General features: G+C 44.9%; 1 protein-coding gene and 1 long non-coding RNA gene across 4 annotated transcripts in view; one reads left to right on the top strand and one right to left on the bottom strand.

The window, feature by feature from the left end:
• The window catches only part of LOC135399099 (uncharacterized), a 90,844-nt gene that overhangs the window by 31,055 nt on the left and 39,316 nt on the right, over positions 1-20,473 (bottom strand). Inside the window, exons 1-2 of one of the 3 annotated variants that reach the window (XM_064630795.1) lie at positions 8,072-8,115; positions 6,132-6,180 (exon numbers count right to left, since the gene is read on the bottom strand). Coding sequence is in view for 1 of the 3 variants with exons in the window: in XM_064630791.1 (XP_064486861.1) it covers positions 6,076-6,150 (75 nt within the window). In the remaining 2 variants the exon portion in view is untranslated. Of the gene's footprint in view, positions 1-6,075; positions 6,181-8,071; positions 8,116-20,473 lie in introns of those variants that run through there. The other 2 variants (XM_064630791.1, XM_064630794.1) reach the window with 2 other exon arrangements.
• The window catches only part of LOC135399100 (uncharacterized), a 49,335-nt gene continuing 40,541 nt past the window's right edge, over positions 11,680-20,473 (top strand). The window contains exon 1 of the long non-coding RNA XR_010424194.1: positions 11,680-11,725. This is a non-coding gene — a long non-coding RNA (uncharacterized LOC135399100). The remainder of the gene's footprint in view (positions 11,726-20,473) is intronic.

The following is a 20,473-nucleotide window of genomic DNA, read 5'->3' as shown; positions in this document are numbered from 1 at the left end:
GTTCCGGATAGTGCGATAAATGCGGCGAAGTCCACCACTAGATCGTACCGGAATGATGGTGCATTTCCTCTTCCGGCGCGCAATGATAACAACCCCGTGGCATGCGACCACGAACCGTTTGGTGGGATACGCACACAATGGCCTGGCCCCCAACAATAGCAGCAGTCAAACGAGGCAAGTCGGAAACATTTTCCTCGCTCCTTGAGACAATGGCCGTCATAGGTTGACGACCGAATGGAGCCACACATCCAGGGTCATGGGTCGCCCCGATGCGTCGTCGTCGTCGTCTTCCGCCCCGCGGGCTGCTCTCCTAATATTACGCCACACACACACACACATACGTCATTATTGCGCTTTCGACTGATTCAAGTACTACGTGGTTCCGCGCAGAACCGAACAATGAGAGCGGACAGATGGAGCTGTGTACACAAGCAGCACAGGATGTTGGTCCAATATTGGGCCAATATTGGCAATGTCGGCCCATTATTGGTCCAAGACTAGAACAATATTGAACCAATATTGGCAATGTGGGCTCATTATTGGTCCAAGACTGGACCAGTATTGGCAACGTCGGCCCATTATTGGTCCAAGACTGGAACAATATTTGACCAACATTGGCAATGTGGGCCCATTATTGGTCCAAGACTGGACCAATATTGGGCCAACATGTTGTGCTGCTTGGGCAGGTTGAGAATCGAGGACGCGTGCAGACTGTTAAAAGGAGAAGGGTGTCGTTTTGTGTGAGGTTAGGAATTATAATTCTGGATAAAGACATTGTTATCTTGGGGTGACTCCTCTCCCCTGCACTCCCACGTGTGAAAGCGGGAGTGTGACAACGACCACTTAATTTTTTCAAATTTACGTGTTAGCGCCGCGAGGCAACTGTGGCTATGAGCGGCGTACAGACGGAGACACAGGGGGGTTAGTGTGCGTCCTGGGCCGACTTCAGGGGGAACTGGGCCAACAGAACGTCTAGATTGTCTGCCCGCAAACGCAGGAAAAACCTCAGAAAGCACTGTCGGTAGTAGGATTCGAACCGACGACCTCCGCGTCTTCAGCACGACCTTGGCTGCTTTAACCCGCTCGGCCATGCCGCTGGTGCTTCGTTTTGGTGATGACGATCGGGATATGTTGAAAGGATGAGGATCGGGGTGTTTCATCGGCAGAGGCGATGCGTGTTATTACGTGTGTGAGGGAAAGTAAATAATCGCGAGAAAGGGGACCGTACAAAACTGTAACGGGAGAATAATTACGAATAGAGGCGGATAGGAGTGTGCTGCAGAGTACACATAGCGCCATTTATGCAAGAGTGTGAATTATTAGATTAGCGAAGCTTCCTGTGCGAAGACTGCACTCACGAAAAGCGCTTAAAAGACTTGTCTTTTGGTCGCCGCGACGAAAGAAAGAAGAAGCAAAAAGTTGCTACTTTGCATAGCTGATGTCTCGTTCTGCACTCTCGGCACATTGAAACGTGCCGCGGTGTAGATATTGACGATAGTAATGTTGCCTAGGGCGGTCTTTTAAAGTAAAGATGCTTCCTCGGTGACTCTGCTACAGACCACTATGCAAACCACCAACAGTACCTGTCCTTGTGAAACCGGATTCAAGCGAAAACCGCGATTCAGATTCACTTGCGACAAATTGTTGATGACGTCGACACGCACGGGTGGGATTCTTCGATAACTAACCGTGTATTTGTTTAGAAGGGAACAAAAGAAAAAGAAGAACGATAAAACAAAAACAAAAGTTGCCTGTAAAGCCAACTTCACGGCACATGAGAGATAAATGTGGTGAAGCCTACTTTAGGTGATTTGCCTGTTGATGCTCTGAATTTACTTCGTTAAATTAACTCATTATAAACTCCTCCTCTTCAATCGTGCGTGATAATTTCGCTCGCTATATTTTGAGTGTCCTCTAACGCGATGACGTACGATAACGCGACAGCTCGAGATACTAGGGGATCTTAAGAAATCGGGTAAGCGCCTTCCGATTTCGTATCGCTTTCAGCCAATCAGATATCACAAACGTGATGTCGTTCACTCCAAGGGAATCGGGCAATTGGCTTATCCCGTTTTCGGAAACGTTATCGTGAAACTTCTACGTTTCCCTAAAACCCCATACTGTTTCAGCGACGACAACGCTACAGATCAGCTAACTCTGAAATTCAGTCTTGTCTTCCTGTATCTATAACTATAGTCTGGTGAATGCTAACGACGAAGCCCTATATAATAACTTTAATTAGTTAACTGCCTAATTAACACAAATTAACGAGAAATTTGAACCTTCGTCTAAACGTCCGTCGTCGCACGTTTCAAAAACCATCAAGCCAAGCCAAGCCATATGGACACACCGGTACCACGTATCTTTTACAACCGAAGGCGTCACTGGAGCACAATCACGAAACGTGTTCTGTGCGACGAGAATTTCCGGCTCTTAGTAAAATCACTCAATTTCGCGTGCTGCTCCTGATACGCTCTCGAGAGGTCATCAGGAGCTTCTAATTCGACAGCGTAACGGCAAGTGCGTCCTTACGTAACCGAGTGTGAGAAACGGAAGTGATGGATTAGGACACAACGAATGTGGTATACGAACAAAGAAGTATAGTCGTCCGAGTCGTGTGGGGGGGAAAAAATGGTCAGAAGGTGTTCCTTCCGCGTGGCATCTGTTCCTTCCCCTCAGCTGAGACGAGCGTGATACTTGAAAGGGGGTCAAGAGACAGTGCCCTTCTTCTGGGAGAAACCGTTTAAAATTTATAATAGAGAAAGGACTGGATGCAGCACGATTGGCGTGAGTTGGGCTTCATTTTCTCCGCGACGGTCTTTCACGAAAACGCTTTTCCGTAGTTTCACGGCGGCATACAGCTTGATTCTTTATCGTTAGAATGTCGCTGAAAATTAGGACGGGGTATTTTTTGCGAGGCTGTTGTTGTAATGTCCTCCTCAAGCGCAGGCAGGCAACGTTCAATGAGCCAGTCACTGAATGCGAGCTTCGAAGGCTGTAATGTCTCTTTGTGAGGCAGTACCAAGCTTGGCTATACGGAAGAAGCTTTATTGTTAATGTTATTATTTCTGTGTTAGCGCCACGAAGCAACTGGGGCTATGAGTGGCGTACAGATGTGGACAGATGGAGAGAGGACAGCAGGAAGGAGTGGGGGTCAGACGGGTTAGTATGCGTCCTGGGCAGACTTCAGGGGGAACTGTGCCGGCAACGGAAGAAGCTCGACTGCTACACTACTGACTTGACTACTGAAACCTTGACTACCAAATGAAATATGGCGATATGTGCGTGGGAAGACGAGGAGAGGTTAGTCAAAGTTACGAGGGTTTGCTGCTTGGCATTTGTGAGTTCGAAAGTGGTAAAGACTAAAGCGGACATCTAGTGTCATCTCAACATCGTCACGACGTATACTATTTTTGAAGACCAGCATGAAACTTGTCCGTCTATATTTAAAAGTCGATGATGCGATTGTTAGTGTTTCATAAAAGCGGCTCTAGAAGCATGCTAGAAGAGAAACATAGCAATTATTTCAAAGTTATCGAGAATCGTATGCATCTCAGTACCGTGATATAGCGTATGGTATGCTATAGGATGCTCAGAAGAGGAAGTGACTCTGAATGCAATCATCTGGTTGATTGGTTAGCTGGTCATGTGTCATTGCGGAACAGTCTGCTCGCTGGTGTGGAGGCAAGCTGCTCCGGAAATCGTGCGTCCTGGACCGACTTCACCACAGGTACTGTCCTCCAAGAACCGGGGGGACTGCGGTTTCTTCAAGAAGAAGGGCCTTACACCGTTTGAGGGAAACAAACAGAAAACATCCAGACAAGCACGGCAGGTGCCGGAATTCGAACCCGGTCGCCTCCTTGATTAGGCGTGGAAGGAGATGCCCTTGGTCACTAAATACCCCCCAAAACTCTGTAGTCACTCTGTCTCCATCAAGTCGTAAGAAACCAGGCTCGACATGATACCAATTTGTTTGCTACAGGCAAAAGAAGAAGAAGAAGAAAGAAAAACAGTTGGTCTGCACAAATCACAGCAGTCTACAAACTGGCATAGCATGTTCACATCTAGGCAAACATGTTACATCTATGCAAACTTGCATAGCGTGTTCACGTATGCAACGCATGTGCATATAGCATGTTCACCTTGTTCATAGCATGTACAGCAAACAACTTGTTCAGAGCCTGTTCAACTTGTTCATAGCATGTTGAGCAGCATAGCATAGCATGTTCAGCAAACTTGCATGTTCAACGCATGTTCATAGCATGCTCACGCTTGCATTCAAACTTGCATAACATCTATGCACACTTGCATAGCATGTTCACATCTGGGCAAACGGTCTGCATAAATTACAGCATCTCCGCGACAGCCATTCTTCATGCAGAAAGTGAGATAAAAAAACAAAAAAACAAAAAAAAAACAGACATTAGAGGAGAAAGATGAATCTGCTCTCGTTGTTCCGGTGACCTCAAAGCGCGACTTGGACAACTCCGACCAACGAGAACGTGAACCACCGTGAGCCGCATGTGAAGCTCTTTAAAAAGGTGAAACGTATACGTCACCTTTTTACCGTCTACGTCACGAGCGCATCCGGGACATTACAGTCTCTCGTCGTCGTCCTACAAAGATGCAAAGCTTTCTTGCACGATTCACTTTCTATTTTCTGTTCTTGACAACGTTGCTCGTTTCTGCGGGGAAAGCGCGTGTTTTGCGCTGCATCACGATTCAGGTCATTCCATAGTGGCGCGTGTAATGGACACCAGGGGGAGTTAATGCGGTTCTGGATTCGAAGGACAACTGCACAACGACTTTATATTTCTTCGCTACTTTTGCTCGTTGCTTCTTTTTTTTTTTTTTTTTTTTTTTTGCGCGACAGGGTTTTACGACCTCGCTACTCGTGGATTAACGCCGGTCGAGGAAGGAAGGAACTTAGAAGTTGCGTCTGTTATTATGTGCTCCGTGTTATCTGATAATAACGGGATTTGTATTACATCTGATCTCTAATGTCTTATTCTGAACGATGACGTTGAGCGTGAAATTTGAGGTAACTCGATCAGAGCAAGCTACGGGGAAAGGAATGAGCGGGTCTCAGGGGTAGGAGACAGTTATTGAATCAGTAGTAAATTTATTAGATTCAGAGTACTGAAGCAACGTGTGTTGTTTTTTAACGGGTTTTTCTCATAAGTTTGGTGGCATGCGTGCAAGTTTATAGCAGATCGAGAAATCATTAAATCGAGTTGCAGATTTTAAGACACGCGGGTTGTGCTTCGGATTCAAGGTGTGATTAGTCTCATACATCACAAGCGAGAAGGAAAATGTTCATAACGTGCTACGGTACTTAGTATTACAACAACGGAGATTGCTCAAGAGAGAAGCACCTTTCATTTCAGTCATTTTCTTTTAAGTAGCGACAATTATTTGAGTCTTATTTCTCCTTTTTTGACGCTTAGAGCAAATGCGGTTATGATACGCGAAACATATGCCGGGTTAACAATGCGTCGTATAAAGTTTTTGCCTGGTCATTCTAAGCATAATGATTTGCGTGTTCAATGCCTTTTATGTACCTTCTTTTTCGATATTTCTCTTTATCTCTTAGTCACGCGACCGTCAAGCTACGAAACGCTTTTCGGCGATTTATCTATCAGGAAGCCAGAACGCCGAAAAGCCAATCGACGTCCAAGTGCGTGGCAGCTTTCCAATGAAACAAGGCTCCATTTTCACTACTGTCCAGTATCCTCCTTCCACAAGTGATAAATACTCGTAGTAAGTATTTACTTTCTAGAGTATTTCGCCAATAGGAACGTTCGACAATCTGTACAGCTCTGAACCCCGGCTTAAATACCGTGAGTGCGCTTCCGAAAAGTAGCCTGTGTGTATGACACTCGAGACTACCATCTCCATTTTTTTCTTTTTAAAATCAATCAATCAATCAGCCTGCGTGTATACGCTCATGAGCTGCACGACTTCCACGAGTGGACCGGGCAAAGCGCAAACTCAGGCAAATGTATTAAAAAAGGATAATAAAAAGGAAGCAAAAATAAGGAGTTAGTGTGCCTCAGATAACAAGCAGCTATATACCGATAAGCGCAGAGCAGTGGTATCGATGGAGCCAGAGATAAATCCATTCAACCTACTTGACTTCTTTCGTCTCATCAAGAAGTGGTCATGGCCAGCACGTCAATACTGCAAAAAGAGAAAAGATATGTGGTCAGAGCGTTTCAAACAATAGTTCAATTGGGGGCGAGTGCCTAACACTGGTTGTACCGCGCATGCGTGGCGTTCTATTGCACTTTTGCGTATCGTGCCTATAGTTGAATGGAGGAGTTGGCAATAATACTCATATCTTGTGACATGTTACTTTCCAGAAAACGGTATTGTAACGCTAAAGAGTAACACGACGAGTAATGCCGTGATTCAATGGTGTCATAATAAACAATACTAATAGTCCTGTGTATTACGAGACCAATACATTGTTACTGGGTTAAGCCACCGTCGGTGGGTTATTATACCAGGAAAGAAAGAGCAGAAATATGTGCGTAATTCGTGTACTGCATGAGACAGTTACGCTCCAACCATTATATGTTACATTTCACGTAAAATAGCAGGTGCCTTGTTTGTGACCAAATACTGTAAGCGTATTTTTATGCATTAATTTTCGCGAACCGCGCATTTCGTCATTTGCGAAGTTATTCATATCATATTCAAGTAATATGCGAAGTTTGTTATAATGTATTAATTTTCGCGAATTTCGCGACCGCTAAAAAATTTTACTCGCGAAAGGAAACAGCCCTGGAATCGCGAGTATTTAATTTCGCGATTCCAGGGGGCTTAATCGCTTCATCGTCGTTACGGTCGTTACAAGCTAACGAGTGGCGGGAAATTCAAAAAGGAGGGCGGGAAATTTAAAAAGGTGGGCACGTGATAAAATACGTGCACGGCGCTCTTCGCGTGATACGTGAAGGCCGGGGTACACGTCACGCGCAATGTGTCACATGCCCACCTTTTTGAATTTCCCGCCACTCGTTAGCTTGTAACGACCGTAACGACGATGAAGCGATTAAGCCCCCTGCAGAGCTGTTTCCTTTCGCGAGTACAATTTTTCGCAATTTTTTAGCGGTCGCGAAATTCGCGAAAATTAATACATCGCGAATGGGAAAATACGTTTACAGCATTTGCGGGACAACGGACAAATTAGGGATTAAGTGCATGGCACTCGACAGGGACTTCAGACCTCTCAGTAAGTATTACATATTCGAGAGTATTATAATACATGTAATACTTCAGTTCTGTGTACTACAATACATAATACAAAAGTATTATAAAACAAAATATTACTATTGCAGTCTATGCCTAGCTGCATGCTATGCTTCAAGGTACGACCTTCCGTGTCGGCTTCGCTTCTGCATAGAGAGTTGACAAAAAGTGCGTCTTTTCCTTTTCTTTTTGTCTAAAGCGCGAGTAATGAACCGTGCCACATGCATACTCGAGACTGTTGAACCATGACCGAACAGGACGGTGAAGTCTATACAGTAATGAAAGTATACAGAGACCTTGCTCAGGGTTAGTACAATCGAGGGTTAACAAAAACTTTTCGATGTACGAGAAGGTCAGGCGTAACGCTGTAATTTCCTTGACGTTGTTGGAGGGGATGTGGCGCTCTATTCGAGCAACTAGTGTCGCAGTGGGCGTTGTTAACCCGAAAGGTGGGCTTTGCGTTTATGGTCAAACACAATGTTCTAAATATGGGATCGCTGCAGCTGCTGATTATATTCGCTTAAACTAACTTGGGATGAGCTAACTGGCACAGGTGACGAGCAAATTTTGATGAAGTTTCTAAATCTACCGGTTCCTTCAATGCAACGTCTTTACAAAAAAAAAAAAAAAAAAAAAAAAGAGGAAAAATATGTCTTACAGTACACACAGTCTTCGATAACCATCTTTCACTCAACTCACACGCTTCACCCCAGTGATTGAACACACCATGGATTGGATGGAAATTGAGTTAGGTTAATTGAGTTAGGTGAGTTAGGGAACTTGTGGCTCCACAAGTGTGGAGCCTGCTACTTCAACTCACTTGTATCGCTACAGGGCGGTGAAGAGTACACACCACAAGGGGTTGGTGGGTATAATGACCACCTGTAGAAACCATAAAAAAGTGAACAAATAAAAAAATGACTATGGAATGATTCAAGTAAGCAGAGTGCGGGCTAGTTGGTATAATGCATGATCTAAAATGGTTGCGATATACTTCAGAAAGACAGAACAGATAGTAACACGAGGGGAGCTTCACGAAGAAAGAAGCGGATTTCTTTTATAGATTGTATAAAGACGTGGAACCCGATAATGAAGGCCCGCTCCTCTCGTCCTAGTTCTCTGTAGATTTATCTGTGTCTTCAAACCTTGTTCAGTTAACAGTTGTAGTGTTGCGCTCGCCTGTCTCCTCTCGTGCTACTCTCTTTCTCCCATTCTGAAGTATATAGCGCAACCATTTTAGATCATGATTCGAGTAGTTTGATGGTGCGCAAAAATTTCCATGGTCCACCGCTACGGCCCCACTGTTTGGCACTGACAAGCATGCGTCAAAACCTTCGTCCGCTTGGATGTCCCGGAAATAGTTTACAACGGCGCCGATACGCTTGATGCCTGACTTGGAGGTGCCACGACCCGAGTACTTTCAGAACACTAAAAGGATCCACCCCATTATTGTCATTATCTATTCGTTGTTGTTGTTATTGTTGTTCGACTAATCTCAGCGAATAATTTGTGGACTTAGTCCTTTTGTCCCGTGTCTTTATTCAAGCCCTCGAACAATGATTCCTTCTGCTATTCTTCCCAGAGAGCGGCGTTCTTCGCCGACGCATAATTCAATTAAGGCCGGAAACACAAAGAGCAAGAAAGAGAGAGAGAGAGAGAGAGACAAGTAGAATCCATTCGGCGAAATGAATTTCACGCTATATACAGGATCATCAACCTCACCAGCGATGTCACAGCGGCACATCCCTTTTTTAAGCAGTCCCTGACCCTGCTCGTACAATATATACTTTTATGCAGAGTGGCGGGACAAAGCTGCGCCAACCGTGTGACAAAAGGACAAGGCGCGTCCGACCGTGAATTTTTTCCGCCACCTTTTGTGCGGTCCGGATGCGTCCCTGCTACCCGCAGCGAGTCCGTGAACGTGAATGTGTGTGTGTGTACACAACGCCAACGTAGAAAATACCGAAAGGTATAACGGCTCTCGTTAAGCGAACAGGCGCAGTCGATCCCACGCGTACAACGGCAATTAGCCGGTGAAGGCAGGCGCGGAAATTGGCTTCGTGGAAGGAGCGGGTTACGGGGCTGGGACTACAGAGTGGGTATTTCGAGAGTTCGGGGCTGAGTGGCACTTCCTTGTTATTGGTGTTTGACATCGCAGAAATATTAAGATGTATGCGCGTTTAATGTACCTGTATCTGCACAAGAAGATAGGTACCTGTTTGTTTGTTTTCGCTCTTTTTTCTAGCTCTATTGTTCCACCCGCAAACGCGTTTTGGAGTAGCCAGTCCTGAGTGGGTCGGGACTAACCTCTCCATATTTTTATTTCATATCCCCAAGCAACCACAACATCTTGGCCCAACATTGGTCCAACACTGGCAGTACCGGCGCAATATTGGTCCAACATTGGACCAATAGGGCATCTATTGCCAATATCGGACCAATATTGGGCCAAGACGTTGTGTTGCTTGGGCCCAATCCAATCCAAGATATGTACCTGTACCTGCACAACAAGATGCTCTTCTATGTATATGCGTAAAAAAAAAATGTGTATCTGTACAGCCTGGTTATAGTAATTTTTATGCCTTTGTGTACTGACGTTATCCGACCTCGAGGGCTTCGCGTCATGCACCAAGGACTTGGATGAAGTACCGTTCTTCAGCCTTCACCGGCCACCCGAGCATTTCATATCTATCTCATACTAACGACCAGTGTGCCTTGAGGGCACGAGAGCACAAATTAGATGGAAAATTTCCTCACTGGTCGTCGCTACATGTTGTTATTATTGTCCTTCGTTTCCATATCTTATTGATAATCATCAGAGAACCAACAACAACAACAACAAATAGATCATGACTATGGCCTGGATGGCCTGGAGAACCAAGATGCCTGAACCCGTGTGCTTTTTCTGCAGGGTTCTCATATTTGTGAATTATTTATCAAATGCGCGGAATAGTTACGGAATACTAGAGTAGAGCATCAAGTAAGACGTATGGACGTCACAGAACGATGAACTCAGGCTGTGCAGAATGTGCAATGAAGCAAGAAGCATAAAACGCGGAACAACCAGTGCTTCCAAAACCACAGTAAATCTTGGCAAACGATCCCACATCTTCATCACCATTATTATTATTTCTATATATGGATGCGTGTGTAGACAGAGACAAAGTTTCACATAGCTGCCGTACCACTTGAAGCCAGGTGCACACCTATAGATCTATTTTTAATTTAAAAACTTTTGTTTCGCCTACCCTAGCAAAATCTACTGCCAGCTCTAATCAGCAGTGGACCCTGGATGTCGTTGTTCATATGGTTGTCAGCTCACTCAAAGCTCAGCTTCTGTTTCAACTGCTTGTTCTGAAGCTTCTGACAAGCTTCTGAATACGTCCGATTGTTCTACAGAGGTGTACACGTTGCACATAAAGCGCTCTCGTTAGCTTGGCAACGTATCTCCCACACGTATACAATTAGCGACCAAGGACCGATGCGGAATTGATCGGCCATTGCAGGAGTCCCCTTATATCCACGCACCGTGGGCAGGATGGCGGAATTCGGAATTAAGGTCAAACAGAGCATGCTACTACAGTCGTGGGGTGTGGTCTCCTGTCTTTTGTCCCTATATGTTGCTCGCTGCTTCAGGATCACGACTGTTAACGCTGCGGATTCACAAAACGAAAGCGTTGGTGGCAATTGAAAACCGCTTCCTCGTACCACAAAAGGCTAGAAAGAAATCGAACATCGGCCTTGAGAGAGGTACCCAAGGTTGGGCCATGTTACGAAAGGAAAAGAAGGCCATTAAAAGAGCTGGTCTTCACCTATATAGCTCATAAGTTCGTATGTTGTATTTATTTATATTTCTATAAGGTAGATTTCTGCGGCAGCATTAACTTATCAACTTGTAGAGCTGAGAGGGTATGTAGTTAATTTGATCGTTCTCCTATAATATCCATAAAACTACTCTTTTTGCTCTATGTCTTCTTGTCCGCCTATGGTGCAATCTCGCATAAAGGACTTTCTAATACCCCATATGATGACCTTACTACCAACTATACCCTATATAATGCCAACTGCCCCATATGATGACCATAGACCTTTCTAATAGTTGGATTATAGGTCACAATACATGCTCCATAAGAAGAATATTTCGCACAGCCATTTCTTTTTTTTTTTTTTTTTTGTGGTGTGACTATCAGAGGCATCTAACGTTTTTACTGCTTTAATAGTGTATGTTCCAAATATCGGCGACTCCAGATATGAGGTTTTTACTTCGATGTCACTGTACGATAAAAATTCATGTAAAAACTGTCATTTTGTCCAGTTCTTTGTGGAGAAATCGCATGAACTTGCACTCACATAAGAGAAAGAAGAAGAAGAAAAAAAACGCTGTTCTCATAAAATGGTGAATTCCAAACCAGTGATGCGTGAAAGTAGACGAGGATGTATGTTTTTTGTGTGTGCGTCAGAGAAGTGGTGACTGGTGAGTACACATAATTGCTAATCGACAACACAGAAATAGACGGAAACATTTTCAGCACATGTCCAGCTCCAAAGAACGCGTCAGTACAAGCGGCTGACAACACCGGACTGGATTGAGAAAAGGAGGAAATTGAAAAACTACCTCAGGGAAGGCGTTATGCGTTTAATAGTGAATGCGATCTATTAATCAGATATGCACCTACGAGACGCAACAGTACACACATTGAAGTGTGCAAACTAATTAACGAAAGCATGCCGTTAATTAAGATCGGCGGCAACTTCTAATTACGATCAAGGTTGAGCGTTGCCGGTTTGAATTCAATCGGAGAAACTATACCTCCGATACCTGTTCTACTTTTACAACGGTGGCTATTAACGAGAAGGACTCGGGGAAACCGCTGTGGCTGTATCACAAAGCTTTCGGTTTCGGTTTCGGTGAAAAACGAGTTAAAATAATCTAAAGCTAATAAAAGCAGTTTTCATGGGTACGTTCTCCCGTAAAGTCCGATTTTTTCAGCGTTTCCTGTCCCGCTTTTGCCCCGACTTTAGTAATATTTTTGTCCCGCTATTCCCAGCTCTACACATCACCACTCACTTCACACGTCACAAGGCAGTACTCATCACTCTAAACGGTAGTAGTGCATATATATCACCAATAAAAGTGTCAACATCCACACACAACAGCTACCGCTCAAATTCGATTTGCATAATCGTAACCGTCCTGTAATTTTGTTCCTGTAAGGAAGGGGGGGGGGGATGAAGGTTCATTAAATAAAAAAGGAAAGTCAGCCAGACAAAGGTCGGTTTGCTATTCCAAATAATAATAATAATAATAACAAATAACGAAACAACAGAGTGAGAGAGCGTTCCTGTAAAGGGATTGGTGGTTGAGATTAGATAGAAGCTGCTGTTTAAGAAAAAATACGAAGGTTAACCTTGAAGTTGTCGTTATTGTCCGAAGCGGTGTGGATTACAATGATTTGTTGGCTAACTGTATATTTATCTCCATTGATTAGTCAGAATAAACGTACTTGTGAAGACATATGCGAGGGGCCTTCATTTTGATGTTGAGCCTCGAAAAGAAAACCCATATGAGATTAAAATCTGTTCCTGAAGTTCCTGCTGTTCCTGAAGAATATCTTCATATTTCAACATATTATTTCTTATGCTGACTGGCGATCATGTGTGCTACCGTTACAGTGCGGTCGATAGACGTCGGTATTTGTTACTTTCGTTGAATGTTAGCACGAATTGTGTGCTAGAGACGTAGCGCTGGTTCCGGTTAATTTCCGTTAACGACTGAAATAATTAATTCAAAAATTCACAAATTAGTGCATTCTAAACAACTTTTTCATACTTTGTCTTTTCATACACTCTTTTTTGTTCTTTCAAGTAGCTCAAGTATAGCTCACAGGTTCTAGCAAAACTAAAGAAAGAATAATACCGCCCTACATAACGGAGGAAGTACCACATAGATACCTATTCCTGCCACCTCGCTTTATCTCCTGTTTTTTTTTCTTCTTTTTTTCCACACTCACTTGACTCCCGTTCAGATAAATGCATTCTCCAAAACGGTACAACGAACGTTAACGTACGGAAGCCACACACATAAACTTCTTCCATTCTGAAAACGTGTACCTGTCTTTCTACTCTACAATGGTCTATTTAAAAAACCGACCGACGGAAATAATCTCTCGCACTCGCTCGCGTATAAAGTCAAGGCGGAGCGCGAAAGATATCCTGCATGATAATGGCTTCGTAATGAGCCCCCCCTTATCAATTGGCGACGCAGGGACTATTTAATCCCCTTTCCTGCAAAGTCGACGGCGAAGAGACGTGTAGCCGAAGGGTATACACGGCGAAGCTTGGCGTGGGCAAAAACTCGATCGAGGACATCCACTTTGGTGTACATGCCAGTTTCTGTCGTCGGTTCCAAGCACGATCCAATGCAGAGCACAAGGCCATATACGCCGTGATGAAATGGCGCCTTTCATTTTAATTGCGTGCAAAGCAGAAGAAGAAGAAGAAGAAGAGGAAGTATCTCTCGCTACTGAGGTTACGTGTTGGATGTTGTGCGCTGTCAACAAAGCAGCTCTCTATTGTTCTCAGAGTGATGGTGGCGGTCGTATAGGGTCGTCGGCGTGCATGCATGCATGTATGCGAGATGAGAATGGCGAGTGACGTTTCGGCTCGTATGGGATGAAGGATGTCAGCATTGATGTTACATCGTGGTGCATATAACGAGCGACAGGGGGCATCGTGTTTCTTTCAAAAGAATGAGAGTGTGATATGATACAGAACAAAGAAAAGGGGGGGGGTATTGTTGTGTATGTCAGTGAAGCAGACGAGAGCTATTCGGGTTTCTTGATGGTGCGAGGACTATTCATCTATACATTCAATGTTTTATGGCTGTCTCGCGGATGATTTAGCAACTAAGTATACACGAGAGTGAAGACTCCTCCTTTCGTGGAGAGGGTCTGCTACTTGTACGCACTTTATATTCTGACGGCGAAAAGAAAGGAAAGAAACAAACACGGACAACAACAACTTTATTTTGAGATGATGAACGGGAAGTTTCATCGCCAGGGGTAATGCTCTACGCCATTGCTGGTGGTGATGTGGGGAATGAAATAATTAGCCTCTTCACAATAAGGATCGAAGTCCTATGGTGTCCAAAATGGTCAAAAGAGAGCTTTGAGGGCAGCGCGTTGGTGGGTTGGATTTGGCCAGGGACCAAGCAATTTTGTGAGAGTGGGGGTGCGAGAGTCTAGCTGATTAAGAGACCCGGAGAGTGCGGTTTGGGAAGGTTGGTAGTGTGGGCGATGAAGAAGAATGTGCTCTAGATCTTCTAGAGCACCGCAGTGACAGCATCTGGGAAAGTCAACTTGTCTCAAGCGGTAACGCCACGCAAACATGGAGAAAGCCAGATGCAATATGAAACTCAATATAATTAAGAGCTCACGTGGGTTCCTTACGAGAGCTGGCAGGTGAGCTATGACCTTGGACTATTACCTCTGTTGCCTCGCGAAGGGATAACACGTTACCAGATCAACAACAACAAAGTCATGATGATGATGGGGGAATCCTCAGCTCCGTATAGGAGCAGAGACACCAGATCACCTGCATGTTGTCATTTGATTTGGAATGAGATGTTCGGACCAAATAACACGTGTCTTCGGTCGAGGATATGGCTCAAGACCACCCTTATTCCCTGTTATGACGGAGACCCATCCAATTCCTTCCTGTTGCACTGCAAAATTGAAAAATCGTGACTGCATGCGTCCTATAGTGCCAACCATGCATGGAGGATATAGGCCTGTAGCACGCCAGCTGCTGAAGCACCGAACAAACTTAAAATTTCGGGTTACTTTCTGGTTTAACTTTCATAACACAAGAGAAAACTCCCTCTACCTTTGACGTTGACTTCCAGTGTGATGTGAGATGAGGCGCATATATACCTATGTGTATTACATACATTCAGGTAGGTCAAACTTCCACCAGTCCTAATGGACTGTGGCCCTTGTGTGTGTGTGGGGGGGGGGGGGAGGTACTCCTACAAGTGGCAATGATTTTGGTGATAATGCGCCTACTGTTCAGAGTCACATAATAGCCGCATAAATTCACATCGTCTAGAGCAAACCCGCACATTGCTGTTTTCACCATAAACAGTTTTCTTGAAGTCAGACTTTTTTTCTTTTTGTTATGGGGGAATTTATTAAACGTAACCATCGGAGGATCAAATGAAAGTTACACATGCAGTCTACGAGCCCTTCTTTTTTTTTTTTTTCGGAATCATTTTATGCAAGCCGCCACCAATTACTAAGTTAACATTTCTAGAGCATTGCGAAAGTAAATGTATCAAGCGCGACTTTCAAGCCACGACCTTCAGGAAAAAGGAATTAAAGAGAAGGCCGTTCCAAACTCCCCTGTGCACCCCAAAGAACAATCCTCCCTCAAGTTCTCGAGCAACCGTCCCCCCCATTAACCCTCAAGAACACATTACATACATACAGTGCAGCCCGTATCATCATTACCCCGGCCGCTTCAACACAGTTCGAAACGACGTCCATCGGACAGAAACAATTTGCCCCCCCTACGGGCGGTCATTAGTCCTGCCCCAATTATTGTCATTACACGGACAAACGTTCCTCAGGTGACGGCCCATCAACGCTCAAAGCTTGTCATTTTCCAGACGAACGACACCGGTCGGCGTGACGTAACGTTACGGGCGACACCATTTCGTCTCGGATACTCCAACCTTCGACGACGAACAGTAGGCGATACTGGAGCGAGAAGTTTTTCTTCTTTCCGCCTCGCTTGATTGAAGGGCATGACGTGACGGATAGGCCGGGTCGGTCATCTTGACGTCCCTCTAACGGCTAGATTTATTTTTTTTCTCTTTCTCGTCTATTTTACGGTCTCCTCGATTATTGTCGTGCGCGAGTGTCGTAGCGAGAAAGCTGTCAGCAACTTTTTCGTCCTTAAACGAATGACGTTTTCCGGTGGCAGCTATAGGAGCATGACAGGTGGAGCACACACACACGGTGAGACACATTTGGAAGCGATAGAGTGTGGTAGTAACGGGATATTTTTTCAATGAGTGCCGTAGTTAGCCTCTAGTTACTTAAACGGTGCAAGTTAGTATTGTTTGATCTACATTTTAAATTAAATACAGTTGTATAGATCGAAAGCACTCTACGAAAACGATACGGTATAGAAAGCTGTCGAATCAAAGATCAACAACGTGGTGTCAGTAGCTTTAAACGAATAAGGCCATTGGCTTATCGTGTTTTCGGAACGGTTATCGTAAACACTTTCCGATCTACTACAACCCTCTAGTGTCATCACCGCGAAAACACTGTGGCCGTAAACTGTGAACAGATGGAGGGAGCAGTGGCGCCACTAGGGGGGTGCGGACGTCACCGTGTGACGCGACGGAAGGGGGTGACGCGCCACACTAGTACCTCTCTCTCTTTGCGGAGACATGAGGAGCCTTCTGCGACCACGCGATATTTTTTTTCTGCCTGTGGTATGATATTGTTATTTATCCGTCTGGCATGACGCAAAGAGCACCCGCACCGGGTGATGCGCACCCTAGTGACGCCACTGGGAGGGAGGACTGCAGCAAGCAAACGAAGGGTTAGTCCAGACTCCAGGGGTGTTCCAGGACAGACTTTGGAGGAACTGTGCCGGGCATCTGTCTGGAAAATCTGCTGGAAAACCTATGAAAAACCTCGGACGGTATGGACGACGATGGGGTTGCATACTACCACCACCCAAGCCCTTAGTACAACCTTGGAACTGTACCGCCAAGAAGCGGGTGTCGTAGCCATCCGACCATGTCACTGGTAGTTAGTCAGTTGATGCGAATGACCTACGACTACCCTCTCCCACTCTCGACTCACTCTCCCTATGATTTTCTTCGTCAACATCAAACATCAACTTACGACTAATGAGTAGCTTTCATTAATCTAGTGAGACAGTGAGTCCTTTCATGAATCACAAGTGCGCAACCTGCACTGTCTTGCAGCTACCATTGTGCACCTCCTCTTGATCCTCAAACGCTACGCACGCGCCACCTAGAAATCAACATCAGACCGTTCAGGATACGCAAGATTATTGGGTTCTTACGACTTTACCAACAGCCACAGGTCTACTGCACGACCTCTAACCCTCTTGCCATGCTATCTTCGCGTGCGCATCCGATGCTCGTCAAGTCGTCAAATCATATCAAAACACTGACGTCATTATTTAATTATCTCATGTCATTGTCTCTGTCGTCATTTAATTATCATGTAAATATCTCATTGTCACACTTGTAGATAGCTTTTAACTGTCATGCTCGCTTGTTATCGTCATCCCCCTCTCTCTCTTATCCTGGTCAATCTCATCGTTCATCGCTCATACCTCATACCTGTAGATAGGTTTTAACTACCACACACTCTCTCACATCATCTTCCCCATAATCATCTCCGACACACTCACCATGGTTTTGGCGCTCTATGGCCTTTGTTGCCTTTGTGCCATTAAACACATAATCAATCAATCAATCAATCATTATTTAATTGTTGTTGTTCTTGGTGACTGTTGCAATGCATTACTCTTTCGGATAATCTTGCAAGTACACCTTTCTTGTGAGTCTTAGGAACCTCTCAAAGAAGTAAACTCTTACTTTTCTCAGTGCCATTGAATTGCAACGAACTACTAGTCCTACTCCGACTGCGAGACCGCAAGTTACAGGCACCATCACTATTGTCAATGTTCCATGTGTTACGACTGGGACATGACGGGATACGCGTCTCGTAACTGTAACGTTCATCTTTACCTCATAGAACTCAAACTCAGTTACCGACTACGGTCTCTGTAGAAGCCAGATCCCACGGATGATGGCTGGGTATGGCGCGTGACAGAGAAGGCAGAAGATGGGACGCCCAGTAAATCTTATGCCAGTTTCCTTCCTCCTCTCTTTTCCGATTATAATCACACGTCAACGGCGGTCTCTCTTTATGTACAGGAGGAAGTTTCTGAGGAATGACAGTTTACACTGTGGGAGAAAAGATGTAGAGCGTTTCAGAAATGTGGGCTCTCCGAGTGATAGAGTGGATCTTTTTGTGGTCCTATAATGATACACTCCGCGAAAAAACAGGAAAATTGCGAGAAAAGAGGGTCGATACAGAAAAGGATGGCTCTGGGGCTTTCGCTCTCCGAGGGCTACGTCCTTTTGGAAGAGTGGAAGAAGCACAGCTTTCGGTTTGATATCTAACAACCCGTATTTTTCCGTTACGTATACTTTCGTGCATCTGACGGTAATACACGGTAGGCTATGCGTGATATGCTGTCATTATAGGTAGGGTGGGTACCAATGGAAGTAGGTCCACGGACATCATCATTCCGTAAGAGCGCTGCAGTGCTCGGCCTAGGAGCACACAGAAGCAGCAGAATTGGCAACAGACCCCGAAAGGAAGTCGGGTGTTGCCGCGTGCTGTGTGATACGAGGCATGGGCGGCGTCCGTTCATGGGAACGGCTCCAACAGTCATGTTCGGCAATAAACAAGAGAACCAGGACTGCTACCCACGCCTGGCGCCACACCGGTGCAAGAGTGCGGTCGTCGTGCAGGCGTGCTACCAATAGATGTGTAGTCCCCTTTATACAGTGCTGTCGTCAAGTATGTCTCTAATGGAATAGTCAACACTGCTCGCAAAATGAACGCGTAGTCAAACTGAAACAACTAGAATGCGTGTCCAGCTTGGGACAAAAGTTTGCGGAATATGCCACTGGCGTATGTCTTTATCGGAGCGGCCCCCTGCTAGCTATCAGGAAGAATTCGAATAAGAAACAGGTGACCGGCTATTCTATAGCTATCTCTAAGTATATTTGTCTGCTCGTGTTTGCTGCTAAGGCGCGCCGCTTCAATGCAGAAATGTGACACCCTGATACCTCCGTAAACTTTTGGTCCCAAGCTGTAAAGCTGTACAAGAACGAACAGCCAGTATGAACCTGCGCAAGACTGAACTGCCGCAAGCGCATTGGCCTGCGGCAAGTTCCAGCGCTGCAGAGCGTATATACGTGAACATCATCACCGACAGTACTACTGTCACAGTAGAGGGTTTTAGTAGACTGTACGCAAAGGCTATAGCGTACGTAACGGATAGCGTTGGTGGACCTGCGCACTGCGCGAAGCTCTCTTTCTGTTATGGGCGTGCGCAGAAACATCAACGCTATGCCTTTCGTACGCAAAGGCGATAGCGTACGATGTACTAAAACTCAGACGTAGCATGTTGCTAGGAAATTGCTACGGGGCAAGATAAACAAAGAGCCCGACCGCGTTGTTAAAAACGTCGCACACTTTTTTTTTCTGACTTACAGAAAAATACGTGTCCTCCTGAGACATCGTAGGAAGCCTCGTGCGATAGATAGCTAGAGAAACGGAGAGAGCGAGAGATAAAAAAAGAACTCGTACCTGTTTAAGTCAATCAGACACTCGACAAATCAGTTTTTTTCTCTTTTCTTTTCTTCTTGGCATAGTATAGACGATCTGTGTGTTCTTCAGTACGGGCTCCAAGGGCCATGACTGAGCCAACAGACGAATTTCCTCACTTGTCATAGCTGTTTCGAATAATAATCTTGTCCCTAAAGATATAGTCTCAAAGGTGCAGCAGCAAGCTATTTAGCAACATTGACCAAAAGCGCGAGTCACCTAAAATATTCCCCCATATTGCCTCACCACTATAAATAAGGAAGCAGAAAAGGTACTCTCCTATTTCTCGATTAAGCTGCTTTTCTGCAGCAAAAAATATAAAAATCAATCACAAAATACACACACACAAAAAAAACTATACATAAAAATGTTGAATGCGATAGTTGCACATAAATGAGAAATTTTCTCACGCTTACTCGCACAACATTCCCTATGAAAAAAAAAATTTACATATTTAATAGTAGTAGTAATTAACTGAAAAAAAAAGGTGAAAATATACGGCTCGCTCTAGCCCATTATTCCCATCCTCACATTAATCCGAATAAGCGGAAATACGCAAACTCATACGACGACGAACATATAAAAAGAGTAGGAAGCAAGCTTCTGCTGGCTTGACGACGTTAACGTTGCATTGAGTTTCAGGTAAAGCACAGGAGGAGACGATCACAGGACGGCTGTTCGTCTCGTCCTGTGTTTTACCTCAAACTCAAGGCAATGTTAACATCATCATATAACGAATACCAGCGGCATGGCCGAGCGGGTTAAGACGT

This window comes from Ornithodoros turicata, chromosome 6 (assembly GCF_037126465.1).
Source record: "Ornithodoros turicata isolate Travis chromosome 6, ASM3712646v1, whole genome shotgun sequence".
Classification (NCBI taxonomy): Eukaryota; Metazoa; Arthropoda; class Arachnida; order Ixodida; family Argasidae; genus Ornithodoros; species Ornithodoros turicata.
The sequence above is the reverse complement of the archived record's forward strand: the minus strand, read 5'-3'. Positions and strand labels throughout refer to the sequence as shown.